The sequence below is a fragment of the Conger conger genome, chromosome 16, assembly GCF_963514075.1.
Source record: "Conger conger chromosome 16, fConCon1.1, whole genome shotgun sequence".
Classification (NCBI taxonomy): Eukaryota; Metazoa; Chordata; class Actinopteri; order Anguilliformes; family Congridae; genus Conger; species Conger conger.
In genome coordinates, this window is record NC_083775.1 from 28,271,152 (window position 1) to 28,285,035 (window position 13,884).

General features: G+C 46.8%; 2 protein-coding genes across 5 annotated transcripts in view; one reads left to right on the plus strand and one right to left on the minus strand.

Moving 5' to 3' along the window:
• The first annotated feature begins 97 nt into the window (after positions 1-97).
• Positions 98-4,506, plus strand: rnf113a (ring finger protein 113A). The gene is made up of 10 exons (XM_061223120.1): positions 98-252; positions 748-824; positions 905-1,003; positions 1,155-1,262; positions 1,531-1,640; positions 2,007-2,113; positions 2,394-2,483; positions 2,958-3,051; positions 3,714-3,820; positions 4,334-4,506. The coding sequence occupies exons 1-10, from the start codon at positions 150-152 to the stop codon at positions 4,399-4,401; spliced, it is 963 nt and encodes a 320-aa protein (XP_061079104.1). The 5' UTR covers positions 98-149; the 3' UTR covers positions 4,402-4,506.
• The window catches only part of LOC133113949 (STE20-related kinase adapter protein alpha-like), a 14,398-nt gene continuing 4,930 nt past the window's right edge, over positions 4,417-13,884 (minus strand). For 2 of the 4 annotated variants that reach the window (XM_061223116.1, XM_061223117.1), the window contains 9 exons: positions 12,347-12,449; positions 11,133-11,254; positions 10,755-10,863; positions 10,414-10,537; positions 9,776-9,947; positions 8,155-8,259; positions 7,438-7,685; positions 7,114-7,156; positions 4,417-5,422 (listed from right to left, as the gene is read on the minus strand). In XM_061223116.1, coding sequence (XP_061079100.1) covers positions 5,267-5,422; positions 7,114-7,156; positions 7,438-7,685; positions 8,155-8,259; positions 9,776-9,947; positions 10,414-10,537; positions 10,755-10,863; positions 11,133-11,254; positions 12,347-12,449 — 1,182 coding nt within the window. In that variant the 3' untranslated portion in view covers positions 4,417-5,266. Of the gene's footprint in view, positions 5,423-7,113; positions 7,157-7,437; positions 7,686-7,853; positions 7,990-8,154; positions 8,260-9,775; positions 9,948-10,413; positions 10,538-10,754; positions 10,864-11,132; positions 11,255-12,346; positions 12,450-13,884 lie in introns of those variants that run through there. The other 2 variants (XM_061223118.1, XM_061223119.1) reach the window with 2 other exon arrangements.

The window sequence follows — 13,884 nt, forward strand, 5'->3', positions numbered from 1 at the left end:
GTTCATCCATATTAACTGAATATTACAAGTGTAAACCGGGATAAGACCAAATCAGATATTCCATGACTATCCCGTTGGTGACACCAGGGGTCGCTACGTTAAACATCAGCTCGTTTCTTCTTTCAGTTTGTTTTTAATCAGAGGGAAAGATGGCCGACTCGGATGAGCCCAAAGCTACCTGCACTTTTCTGTTTAAAAAATCAAGCAAGAAATTCGCCGCCCGGAAGAGAAAAGCAAGTGACAGTGAAAAAAGTAAGTGGACTTATTACATTAAATGCATTCGACTGTGTAGTTCACTATATATATAGTAGAGAATTTGTTATTTTACTTAGCTAGCAAATTTACTCATTGGCCAGTTCCTGTTAACGTTAGCTAGCTAAACTAGCAATTGATCTGCGACACTCAGTTTACTATCTAGCTTATGAATTGCTTGGTCGTTTTTGCAATTCTAGTGTGAAACATTTAATGTCGAAAATCCAATTGCATGCGATTGGATTCGGTCGTGCATCAGCTCTTCAGACTCAAATTTAATCTGAGGAGAGTGTTTGCTAGCTAGCTCGTTAAATTAGCTAATCTAAGTTCTAGCTATTGTGTTACCTAGACTAGTTAGCCAACTTTAATAATGTTAAGTAATTTGTAAGCCGTCCAGACAGCAACGTTATAACGTATAGGTAATGTTAGTGTAAAGGGCATTCAGATTTTGAAAAGAAAATCGCGCCTATACGTAATTATTATTTTGTTTCTTAGGCGGCAACAGCGATGAAGACAAAACAGTCATCAGAAGGCAAAAGAAGACCAACGTTCCCAATCCAATGATTCAGAAGGTAACCTCTGAAATGGGCATCTGCCATCTCTCATTTAAACCCGTATTGGCCCCATGTTGATATTTCGTTTTCCTCCCCAGTCAAAGCGTGCAGAGCGGGAGAAGCTGTCCTCTAGCGAGAGCGAAAATGAAAAAGAGGACAAGAAAATCACAGTAGCGTATAAATCATCGCGATCAGCGGTAAGAAACTGGTGGATTTATGAGCGCTTAAAACCTCACCCATGTAGCTTTTCCCCATTCTCGCGTCTTCTAGTCGCCGGGAAGTAGATACATTATCATTATGTCGTCTACGAGTTTATAAACACTTTAACCCACAGTTTCTCTCTGGCAGAAACCAGAGGGTCCCGAGGATATGGGTGCTACTGCTGTCTACGAGCTGGACACGGAGCGAGACAAAGACGCACAGGCCATCTTCGAACGGAGTCAGAAGATCCAAGAAGTGAGAGATGCTTTTGTGTATAGTTACAGGTGTAACTTTCAACAAACGTCATTCAATCACATAATCGCATAATGGCAATCGCTTGACAAAGCCGCTTTGGATAAAAGCGTCAGCTAAATAACATGCAATGTAATTGTCTAAGGGTTATAACTGCAATTAATGTTTGCTCTCAATTTTTTCAGTTCTTAATAGTGAAGAAAAACGTATGTTTAAATGAAAAAAAGAAAGTGAAACTATTTTGACTGGGCATGAATGATTCTTCCACCAGGAACTAGAGGGGAAGGAAGATGATAAAATCTACCGCGGGATGAACAACTACCACAAGTTCATCAAACCCAAAGACTCCACCATGGGAAACGCTTCCTCTGGCATGGTCAGGTGAGCTTTCCCTGTGTCCGTTTATCTGTGTGCACCTGCGGTGGAAAGGCCAGGGGTCAGAAAGTATGTCCTCCCATGTGTTTCTTCTATCCATTAACTCAACCAGCTGATTTCACTAATTACCATTTCCTCCTTGCTGAAGAATTGTGCTAATTAACAAATCCACGTGTTTGGAACAAAATACTGGGAAGGACTTTTACTTTCTGAACCTGCGCTCATCCCTGTGTCTACACATGTGCCTGCATTTATGTGTGTACATTAATGTGTACACACCTGGGTGTGTACTGCTTTTTTCAGTACTTTATTCAGTCTATAATCCTGCCGTGAAGTGACTCGTTTGTGCGCTGCGCTCGTATCCTGCGACAGAAAGGGCCCCATTCGGGCTCCGGAGCACCTGAGGGCCACAGTGCGCTGGGACTACCAGCCTGACATCTGCAAGGACTACAAGGAGACAGGCTTCTGTGGATTCGGGGGTAAGACTTTCCGAGCCCACAATCCACACTATGACCCATGTATTAACTGTGGCATGCCATTTACTACCATGGCATTAATTAAACACATTCACATTAATATATACACATTTTAATGTTTACATTTTTAAGACTATTACAGAAATAGTTAATGAGTTTCCTGAAATTTGATACTTGAGTATTGGGAGTTTACTTCAAAGATGGCAACAACAGGAGTGGAGTACTTTGTTAAATGTTGGGAAAAGAAAGGTAACCCTGTCATGACTGCGTTTTCCCCTAACAGACAGCTGCAAGTTCCTGCACGACCGATCGGACTATAAACACGGCTGGCAGATCGAGAGGGAGCTGGACGAGGGCCGCTATGGGGCCAACGGTGAGTCTGATCCCTTCTGATGCCACCGTCCATTCCCCTCTCACTTCACACTGGGCTGGCCGGGTTCCTCCCCTGCAGCCGGGTTCCTCCCAAGATTTCTCCCCCTTCGGGGAGTTTTGTCTTGCCTCCCCACCAGCGTCTTAACCTCACTTGCATATGTTTTGGGAGTTCAGGCCCGGTTATTGCCCAATCTTCCCTTCTGCTCTCTGTAAAGCATCTTTGTATTTCTCCGTAAAAAGTCATACAAAATATTTGAGCAATGAAACAACATGATATTTGTACTTGTTGGTCAAGGTCTTTCATAGCGGTAGGCTCTAATCTGGTAATGAGCTTTTATGTATTCTTTTTATTTATTTTGCCTGTAAACGCGCATTTTGCACGACACTGGTTTTGTAATCGACGTGCATTTTGTGTGAGGTGCTTATGGATGTTTTCTGTATGCGTTTATGTTCTGTGTAATGGTTTCTCTTTTAGATGAGGAGAATTACGAGGTGAGCAGCGATGACGAGGACCTGCCCTTCAAGTGCTTCATCTGCAGAGAGTCCTTCAAAAACCCCATCGTCACCAAGTGAGAGCCCCGCCCGTGTTCCCAGCGTGAAAGCATCGAGGCTGCCCTTCATCACCACAAACATAGCGGTACAAGACACCCATGAGATCCCCTTCGTTAATGAAGATCCACAAGGACTTTAAAATAGCCCCGATACCCCTCTCCTGTTTGGTATGGGCAGCACGGCGGTGCAGTGGATAGCACTGTCACAGCAAGAAGGTTCCAGGTTCAAATCCTGGCCTGGGCCTTTCCATGTGGAGTTTACAAATTCTCCAGATGTCTGTGTGGGCTTCCTCTCACAGTCCAAAAACATGCATCTTAGGCTAGTTGAAGAGACGCAATCTCATATTAACAAAAGCATGTCGCAACCCGACCAGGGATAAGTTAGTTAGATGATGGATGGATTATGGTGACCAAAATTTTTAATGCGTTCATAGCACAAAAATGGCCACTCTCGAAGTATAAACACGTATACCTATATTTTACTAGACCCATCCTGTCAGTTGCAAGTTAAAGAAGAAGAAGAAAAAAAGAAAAAAAAAGGTGTCACTCAGTGTCTCTGGTGATATCTACCCTGAGAGAGGTGACAATTGTAGTAGCACTCACTGAGAGAGGAGTTTCCACAGTAATGGCTTTCTCCCAGCGAAGGCTGTCTCCACGGTAACGGTTCACGCTGGTTGCAGGTGCCGGCACTACTTCTGCGAGACCTGCGCGCTGCAGCACTACCGCAAGTCCAAGCGCTGCTACGTCTGCAACGTGCAGACCAACGGCGTCTTCAACCCGGCCAAAGGTAAACGCCATCCGCGACAGGCTCACTGTGTACAGGAGCGAATGAGCGTTCATATCCCATCTGTACTGGGATTGAACGCAATGAGAACGCATATTCATTTGCGGGACGAAACCAGTGAGCGTAATGTGGGTAGATGGATCGATGCTGCTGGCAGCCAGGTTACGTTACCACCATTTTGTGACATTTTAGTTTTTGAAATGGGACGGACTTGTCTTCAGAAAGTAATTACAAGTGGTTTTCCTGCCCTTTCTGACAAAAAAAGATGTGTAGAATGCATAATCTATACTAGTTTGACCAGAGATAATAGTTTTTGAGTAGAAGTTTAAATGGCAATATCTTGCACACAGCACCACCCCAGTGCTTGCATTTTATATGGAACTTAACTTCTAATTGTTATTAACGTTTTGCAGCCCTAATGAGAGACTTGAGTCACTGTTGTTGGAAGTGTACCTGCAGAAAAGGGAAGGGTCTGACAGCACTGCTCCTTACTAAACTTCACCTGGTTCCACACAGAGCTGATGGCCAAGATCGAGAAGCATCAGGCACTGGCAGACCAGCCTCCCTCCGATAACGACGACTAGCTCCAGACACCATTTCAAGTTTATTTTGCTTTCTCTTATTGTTTAATTTGTGATGTACAGTATTAAGTCACATCTTTTTGGAATAAATGTGTTTTGATAGGCTGTGGTCCGATTCCTGTGGCTGCATAGGACCAATTTCACCCAGGTTTGCAAATGGAGTCGATTTTATTCACCACATTCAAATGCCAAAGAGCTTTACCTCCAGCTGATCTGTACACAAACTCCATATGCAACTATTCACCAAAATACTGTAACATTCACTTCGCAGTTAGAAATACGTAACAGGGGGGGGGTGCAGAAGAGTCTTCGATTCCAATAAGACGGCTGAAAAATTATTACAATCTTTACATGAGGTAACAGACTTTCAAGTAGAAGAAAGGGTGAATGTGTGAGGGTAAAGAGTTGTTCATAAAAGGGCACTTCTGCACAAGGTAACAGATCCAGTGAACGAACGGGACCAAATTAAGTTTGCGTATCAAGACTCGTTCTTCGTGAATTCGATGCACTGCAAAGTGAGGTGGAGACAGGCAGCCAGTTCTGCTTGACTTGAAAGTGAGGCTTTTGTCAACACCAGCCAGAGGATGTGCAGAGGAAAACGAGAGGTTTTTAGGAGGTTTAGAGATCCAGAAACCAGGCCCCAGGGTAGCTGGGCAGGAAACGGTTCTCCCATGCTAGAAGCTCTTGAGAGGAAACATCCATTGGGCTGTTCGCAAGCTGATCTTAAGGCCTCCAACACAAGGAGCCCAGGGCAGAACGGGTCTTCTCTGATACACTTTGGCAGTCTCAAAGTCCGGATTTTTCAGCTTGAATATTTACACGGCTAATAAAATCACTCTTCTGAGACACCCACCCCCCATCCCCGCTGTCAGAAGTCCCAGTCGTCCATGTCCAGCTGGCTCAGGCTGGACTCCAGGCTGGCCAGCCCCGAGGGGGAGTCGGGCGGCTGGGCGTTCTGGAAGCTGGTGATGGGGGACACGGGCCGCAGCAGCTCAGGCAGAGCCTCACACGGCCGACGCTTAATCTGCAGTGGAGAGAGAGGTCTGCCTCACACACACAGCCTGAACGAGAAGGTCTGCCTCACACACACAGCCTGAACGAGAAGGTCTGCCTCACACACACACAGCCTGAACGAGAGGGTCTGCCTCACACACACACAGCCTGAACGAGAGGGTCTGCCTCACACACACAGCCTGAACGAGAAGGTCTGCCTCACACACACAGCCTGAACGAGAAGGTCTGCCTCACACACACAGCCTGAACGAGAAGGTCTGCCTCACACACACAGCCTGAACGAGAAGGTCTGCCTCACACACACAGCCTGAACGAGAAGGTCTGCCTCACACACACAGCCTGAACGAGAAGGTCTGCCTCACACACACACAGCCTGAACGAGAGGGTCTGCCTCACACACACACAGCCTGAACGAGAGGGTCTGCCTCACACACACAGCCTGAACGAGAAGGTCTGCCTCACACACACAGCCTGAACGAGAAGGTCTGCCTCACACACACAGCCTGAACGAGAAGGTCTGCCTCACACACACAGCCTGAACGAGAAGGTCTGCCTCACACACACAGCCTGAATGAGAAGGTCTGCCTCACACACACAGCCTGAACGAGAAGGTCTGCCTCACACACAGCCTGAACGAGAAGGTCTGCCTCACACACACAGCCTGAACGAGGTCTGCCTCACAAACACAACCTGAACGAGAAGGTCTGTCTTACACAGCCTGAATGAGAAGGTCTACCTCACACACACAGCCTGAACGAGAAGGTCTGCCTCACAAACACAACCTGAATGCTTCAAAACAGACTTAAATTGTATGTACTTTCATACCCATTTGTACATTCTTCCCAGCGTACTAGCTAGAACATACTTCATAGTCGGTATGTTTTACTACATCTCGAATAGTCTTAAAGGTGCCATAACTAGCATCAGAATACATTTTACCGGATAGGAAAAAAAGTATACTTGTACAGGGGTCATTCTGTGAAAAATCAACCAGAGGTATGGGAGTTCGCCAACCTTTCTGTAAATGTTCTCCATATACATCCAAAACATTACCCTCATTGGATGGGTTGTAAAATAGTCTTAAATACTAAGTTACAACTGGAAATTGGGGTTTGTCTCAACCCCCATATCTTTGGCATTTAAAAAAAATGTATACTCTGATAAGAGAATAAAAAAATAAGTAGATATTTTGGCCAAGAACAGACACAAGGAAAATTAAGTAAATTAAGTAAAATAACACAATGCCAAATTTTGGTCCAAGTAGTCGGTAAGGTGGAAACATTCCTATCAAAATGAAACTATGTATTTCAAAAGTTATAATAGGCCTAATTGAGTTGTAATCGCTATGTCTTGGCATGTTTTGATCATTTCACAGAGAAGCTTAATTCACGATAAAACATACTTTGATGGCCTCCTACATCAACGTCACTTGGTATACGGTATTCAAACCCCCGTTTTATCTAGAATGACAAATCCAACGAGGCTAATATTTTGGATATTGTTTATTGAATATAAAGAACATTTACGCAAAGTCTCCCAAATAGACGCGTAGTGTCTGATAAAGTGTCGCAAAGACAGAAACTGCATCATGCCACCACTCCAGATTGCCTTGCATCAAACACAGAAATGTGAGCAGCCTTCATTAGGCTGTGTGTTTATAAAGGCTCCTGTTGTGATGTAACCGGGCTTAGCTCCACCCACCTGTTTGAAGAAGGAGTGGCCCAGCAGGACATTCGCAGAAGGCCTGGGAAACAGGAAATGGTCGTCAAATTACTACTAGGCAGCATCATATATAAATGAAGAAGAAGTGAACACAAACAGGTTGCCAGTGTATCATAGTTATGACTGAGCATGTTTGCTTTATTATATTTTCAAGGTGAAAATCCTGCATAGTATGCCTTTAGTCTTACGATTAAGACCAGAGATTCATGCATTGCCAGGTCTTAGGAGGATATAGAAATGTCACATTAAAACGAGTCAAAATTGACTGTGGAAGGGCAAGCGTGGCCAGGGAGGGGGCTGCACCTTTTCTGGGGGTCCCTCTGGAGGCAGAGCTCCACGAAGGCGTGGAAGTGGGGGCTGAAGGTGCGGTTGTAGGGGTGGCTGGAGGAGGGGGGGTCCCCGTTGGCGTGGCGGGCGCCGCTGGCCCCGGGGCCCTCACAGATGCCTGAGTCAGCCCCGGAGCGAGAGGCCTTCAGAGTCAGCTCCTCTGTGGGGATGGTGCTGCTGTCCAGCAAACAGGGCACCGTGCCGTTCAGCTTCTCCAACAGCATCTGAGAGAGGGAGGGAGGGAGGGAGAGACAGAGAGTGTGAGGGTGAGGGAGGGGGGGAGGGGGGGGAGGGAGAGAGAAGAGGGACAGAGAGAGGGAGAGGAAGGGTGAGAGGGAGGGAGAGAGAGGAGGGACAGAGAGGGAGGGTGAGGGGGGGAGGGAGGGGGGAGAGGTGAGGGAGAGGGGGAGAGGGAGAAAAGGAGAAAATATATATTTTTTACTTTTAAAATGCCATTTTATTCATCAGTTCAAAACAAACTTGCGCTTTTTGCAATTCCATCCAAAAAAAAAGAGAAAAATGGAAAGACTGAAAGAGAAATGTGGGGGAAGAGAGGTGGAAGAAGGGGAGAGGGGGGAAGAGAGAGGTAGAGAAGAGGAGAGAAAGGGAGAAAACGACAGATGCTCTGATAAGCCTGTACGCAGAAAGAGTTGCGAAAGCCCTGGCAGGCCCACACTGGCACACTGAGCTCACCTGGGTGGCCGGCATGTCCTTGAAGGGCACGTGGCCGTTGGCCAGCTCACAGGCAGTGATTCCCAGGCTGTAGATGTCTGAGCGAGAGTCATAGCCCTGCAGGTTCTGAAACAGCCAGAGGACATTATCCACAGCCATACACTCACACACCATCAATCACTACGTCAGTTCAAGTGCTTGGGGCGAAGATGTGATGATGCAGGCACTACAGTACATACACTTTACCAGGGTGGGTTGAAAAGGTGGGTGTGTGTGTGTGTGTGCGCATAGAGGAAGAGAGAGAGTGTATGCATGTGAGCGTATGTGCTTGTAATTGTGTGAGCTTAGGTTGTGCACACACATATGCATGCGAGCGGTATATATGTGTGTTTGTGTGTCAGGCTTTGCCAGTGTGTATGTGTGTACAGAGGGAGAGAGAAAGTGTGTGTGTACAGAGGGAGAGAGAGAGTGTGTGTGTGTGTGTGTGTACAGAGGGAGAGAGAGTGTGTGTGTGTGTACAGAGGGAGAGAGAGAGAGTGTGTGTGTACAGAGGGAGAGAGAGTGTGTCTACAGAGGGAGAGCATGTGTGTGTATGTGTGTGTACAGAGGGAGAGAGAGTGTGTGTATGTGTGTACAGAGGGAGAGAGAGTGTGTGTGTGTGTACAGAGGGAGAGAGAGAGTGTGTGTGTGTGTGTGTACAGAGGGAGAGAGAGTGTGTGTGTGTGTGTACAGAGGGAGAGAGAGAGTGTGTGTGTACAGAGGGAAAGAGAGAGTGTGTGTGTACAGAGGGAGAGAGAGTGTGTCTACAGAGGGAGAGCATGTGTGTGTATACAGAGGGAGAGAGAGTGTGTGTGTGTGTGTACAGAGGGAGAGAGAGTGTGTGTGTGTGTGTGTACAGAGGGAGAGAGAGTGTGTGTGTGTGTACAGAGGGAGAGAGAGTGTGTGTGTGTGTGTGTGTACAGAGGGAGAGAGAAAGTGTGTGTGTGTGTGTACAGAGGGAGAGAGAAAGTGTGTGTGTACAGAGGGAGAGAGAGAGTGTGTGTGTACAGAGGGTGTGTGTGTGTGTACAGAGGGAGAGAGAGTGTGTGTGTGTGTGTACAGAGGGAGAGAGAAAGTGTGTGTGTACAGAGGGAGAGAGAGTGTGTCTACAGAGGGAGAGAGAGTGTGTGTGTACAGAGGGAGAGAGAGAGTGTGTGTGTACAGAGGGAGAGAGAGAGTGTGTGTGTACAGAGGGTGTGTGTGTGTGTACAGAGGGAGAGAGAGTGTGTGTGTGTGTGTACAGAGGGAGAGAGAAAGTGTGTGTGTACAGAGGGAGAGAGTGTGTCTACAGAGGGAGAGAGTGTGTGTGTACAGAGGGAGAGAGAGTGTGTGTGTGTGTGTACAGAGGGAGAGAGAGTGTGTCTACAGAGGGAGAGAGAGTGTGTGTGTACAGAGGGAGAGAGAGAGAGTGTGTGTACAGAGGGAGAGAGAGAGTGTGTGTGTACAGAGGGAGAGAGAGAGTGTGTGTGTACAGAGGGAGAGAGAGAGAGAGTGTGTGTACAGAGGGAGAGAGAGAGTGTGTGTACAGAGGGAGAGAGAGAGTGTGTGTGTACAGAGGCTGTGTGTGTGTGTGTGTGTGTGTGTGTGTGTGTGTGTGCATTACCTGCTGCAGCACCTCCGGGCTGAGCCAGGGCAGCACTTTGACGCTGTACTGTGGGAAGTCGTGCACGCTGCGCACGCGCTGGCCGTGCCGGATCAGACTGAAGATGCTGCGCAGCCCTGACAGGAACACCTGCCCGTCTGCAGAGACCAGCACATGGCTGGCCTTCACACTCCTGCCCAGAGAGCACACGCTCAGTACCCACACACACCACTTAGAACCAGCACACTCAGTACTGTAACATTTACACACCACTTAATATCAGCACACTCAGTACTGAAACATTTACACACTGCTTAATATCAGCACACTCAGTACTGAAACATTTACACACTGCTTAATATCAGCACACTCAGTACTGAAACATTTACACACCGCTTAATATCAGCACACACATTTACACACCATTCACTGCTGAATCATTTGCACACGACTCACCACTGACCACTCACCACTGTACCAGCAGACACACTCAGTACCTGAGCACACCACTTAATACCAGTACACACACTCCGTACTGAAACATGTACACACCACTCAGTACCAGCACACTCAGTCCCTGAGCACACCACTTAATACCAGTACACAGGACTCAGTACTGAATCATTCACACACGCCTCCTGACTGAACCTGTGACTGACCGGTGCACGTAGCCCATGTGGTGAATGTAGTCCAGGGCCTTCAGCAGCCCCAGCAGGATGCAGGCGATAGCCAGTTCACCCATGCCCTCGGTGAAGTGGGTGCTGATCAGGTCTCTGGCTGAGCCTGGGGCGGGGAAAGAGGGCACACGTCAGGATGCGGATGCCCCATACCCTCCGTATGCATACATCTCTTCACACTGTACCTCAAACCACCAACCACCACCATCCCTTCCCTCTCCACCTGCAGCCCAAAATGGCTGCCATGTGTCACCAAATTCCCTCCCTTCACTGCATGTAAAGCACACAATGAAAAGCTGAATATGAAAGCACTGCATTGTTACCGTAGGCCATGAAGGGGGTGATGACCCAGAGCTCATTCTCCATGATGAAGATGCTCCTATAGGGCAGTATGCATGGGTGATGGAACAGCTTGGACACGTGGAGCTCCCCCTGGAAATTACAGAAAGCACCGGTATTTCTATTTTAACCTTCGTCCTTAAAAGGAATTTTGCCCATATTCAGTATTTTGTCCTTCTTGTAGTATGAACGCAACGGTAAGTACACATTTATACAGATTCTAATTATTCAAGCAAGTATATACATTTTCTCTGCAACTTCTGGTTCAAATTATTGACAATGTGTTCCGGTTAATGTTTTATGATGTATATATTGAAGGACAGACAACACGTAAAATGTAGATTTTTGGGCAGATCGGGGACCTGTAGGTAGTTGACCATGTCATTGGTGCAGGACTCCAGGTCGATGCGGCGGATGGATACGTGCTCCCCGGTGGGGCGGTATCGGGCCAGGTTAACAGTCATCAGGTCCTCCAGCCCCCTGCCTGAGAGAGACCAGTGGCACACTGAACACCTCAAACAACTGAACACTACCAGTGAACAACTCAACAACTCAACACTACCACTGAACACAGCGTTTCCACTCAAACGCTACCATTGAACAATTCAAGCAACTCAATGCTACTGCTGAACACATCATTTCTACTCAAACGCTACCACGAAACAGTTTCCAACTCAAACACTACCACTGAACACAGCATTTCCCACTGAACGCTACCACTGAACACAACGTTTCCAAATCAAACACTACAACAGAATCTCCACTAACACGACCACTGAACACACTAATTCCGCCAACACCACGATGTATTGCTTGTACCTTATCTGACGTCTTCGGTTGTTGTATGACCTTGATATGCACTGTTTTATATGTTGCTTTGGATAAAAATATCTGCTAAATAAAATGTAATGTTATGAAATTTCCGCCAAAATGACCACCAGACATTGTACTGCCACTAAAACTACCACAGAACACAATTTAAACTCACACTGGAACCAATCCTGCCACACAACATCTAAAAAAAACTTCCCTACAAGAGCTGCAATACAGGGTCACACAGAAACCAGCACCTGGGTGCAAGTCGTGCCTGAAATGCAACTAAAATATGAGCTAAAAACTATAACTATTTCCAGCCCCTCCCACACTAGTTTTAAACACCAATTGTACTTGTAGGCCCAGCACCCTCTGTTAACTCAGGACAGCAGTGTGTTGTCGTTGTATGTAGCTAGCTGTCTCTTTCTCATTGAAGCAGTGGGCAATCACACCCCACAGTTCAGGGTGGCTGGCTGTAGTGGGAACAGGCAATGAGGACTAGGCTCTGATAAGACAACATCAGCTTTTCCAAGGCCCCAGCAGTGACAGGCTTGAGGAGTTCTCCTATTAAAGTAGCTAACGACATTGGCTGCAACTGACAGTTTTGTGATGCGACTTATCTTACACTCCCTTCTGGAAAAACCGAGAGACCGGAAAAATGGTGCTTAAGAGACACACTTAATCTAGGCTGTCGTCCAACTAACATGCTCCAATAAATGCACTATCACACACGAGTACAGCGACCACTCATCCCGAGACTGACCGATGACCGTGAGGAGTTGGTAGGAGGAGCGGTCGGGCAGGAAGGTTCCCATGGCAACCCGGTGAGGGAGGGAGGTCAGCGACTCCTCGCTGTCTTCATGGGGCTGTGCAGGAGGCGTGACAGAGGGCGGGGACAGCAGGAGAGGCAGGGTTAGAGGACACTGTGGGTGTGGCATCTGATTAGAGCTTCCTCCGTGCCCACAGAAACATGCTTTTGGCAAAAATGGGGATTTTTAAACTCATCAGTGACAGTCTGACCACTGACACTGATGTGCAGAAAGCATCTTCGAGAGGTGCCAGATTTCCTCATCTTGGACGTAATGATCTGCACCTCAAATTCATCACATTAGCATAAGTCCAATATCCATTCACTGATGCTGTTGCAGATGCTCTTTGCTTCATTATGCCTGACCACACATGTTGCTCTCAAAAATAAGGAATAAAAGGTTCAGATCCTTTACTCCTTTAAAAGCTTTGGCATCAAATTCCAGCCTTGTAGAAGAGTGTTACTGGTTTGCAGAAACAGTGTTCAAAATGACACTTATAAGTTTCCTTTTAAAATTACCAAATAAAAAGATTATCCAGAGGCCGGAGTTTGATGGACAGCAACAACTGTATCTCAGGAAACAAAGAGGATGCTGCCGTGTATCCAGGCGTAATGCGTCTCCATGGAGACTAGCACAGCAAGGTCAGGGCAATATTTACATTTGATTACATCAATAACACTGAAAATGGAAACACCAGCTTTAACAACATACACTAATAACAAACACTGATGTTACGCAAAGCGTCATAACAACAAACTGGATGTCCTGTAAACATAAACACTGGATTAACAGCAAATACTGATAACAAACACTGGATTAACAGAAAATACCGATTAACATAAACACTGGATTAACAGCAAATACTGATTAACATAAACACTGGATTAACAGCAAATACTGATCAACATAAACACTGGATTAACAGCAAATACCGATTACGATGAACACTGGATTAACAACAAATACTGATAAACACTGGATTAACACTGGAAGCTCATAACAAACACTGGCTTTAACAGGGATCGTGTGAGACTGGTCACTTCACTACACCTCAAGGAGTTCCCCAAACGTAGCCTGTCGGCTAAATGACCGACTACAGAATGGCCAGCTACTTTTAAATTATTCATTCATTCATTCATTATCTGAACCCGCTTATCCTGAACAGGGTCGCAGGGGGGCTGGAGCCTATCCCAGCATACATTGGGCGAAAGGCAGGAATACACCCTGGACAGGTCGCCAGTCCATCGCAGGGCACACACACCATTCACTCACACTCATACCTACGGGCAATTTAGACTCTCCAATCAGCCTAACCCGCATGTCTTTGGACTGTGGGAGGAAACCGGAGTACCCGGAGGAAACACGGGGAGAACATGTAAATTCCGCACAGAGGCGCCCCGGCCGACGGGGATTCAAACCCAGGACCTCCTTGCTGCGAGGCGGCAGTGCTACCCACTGCACCATCCGTGCCGCCCCTACTTTTAAATTAATT

Coding starts and splice junctions, on each gene's coding strand:
- rnf113a (XM_061223120.1), top strand. CDS start 150: ATGGCCGACTCGGATGAGCCCAAAGCTACCTGCACTTTTCTGTTTAAA. Junction 3,052..3,713: donor AAAAACCCCATCGTCACCAA/GTGAGAGCCCCG, acceptor CGCTGGTTGCAG/GTGCCGGCACTACTTCTGCG. Junction 3,821..4,333: donor CGTCTTCAACCCGGCCAAAG/GTAAACGCCATC, acceptor GGTTCCACACAG/AGCTGATGGCCAAGATCGAG.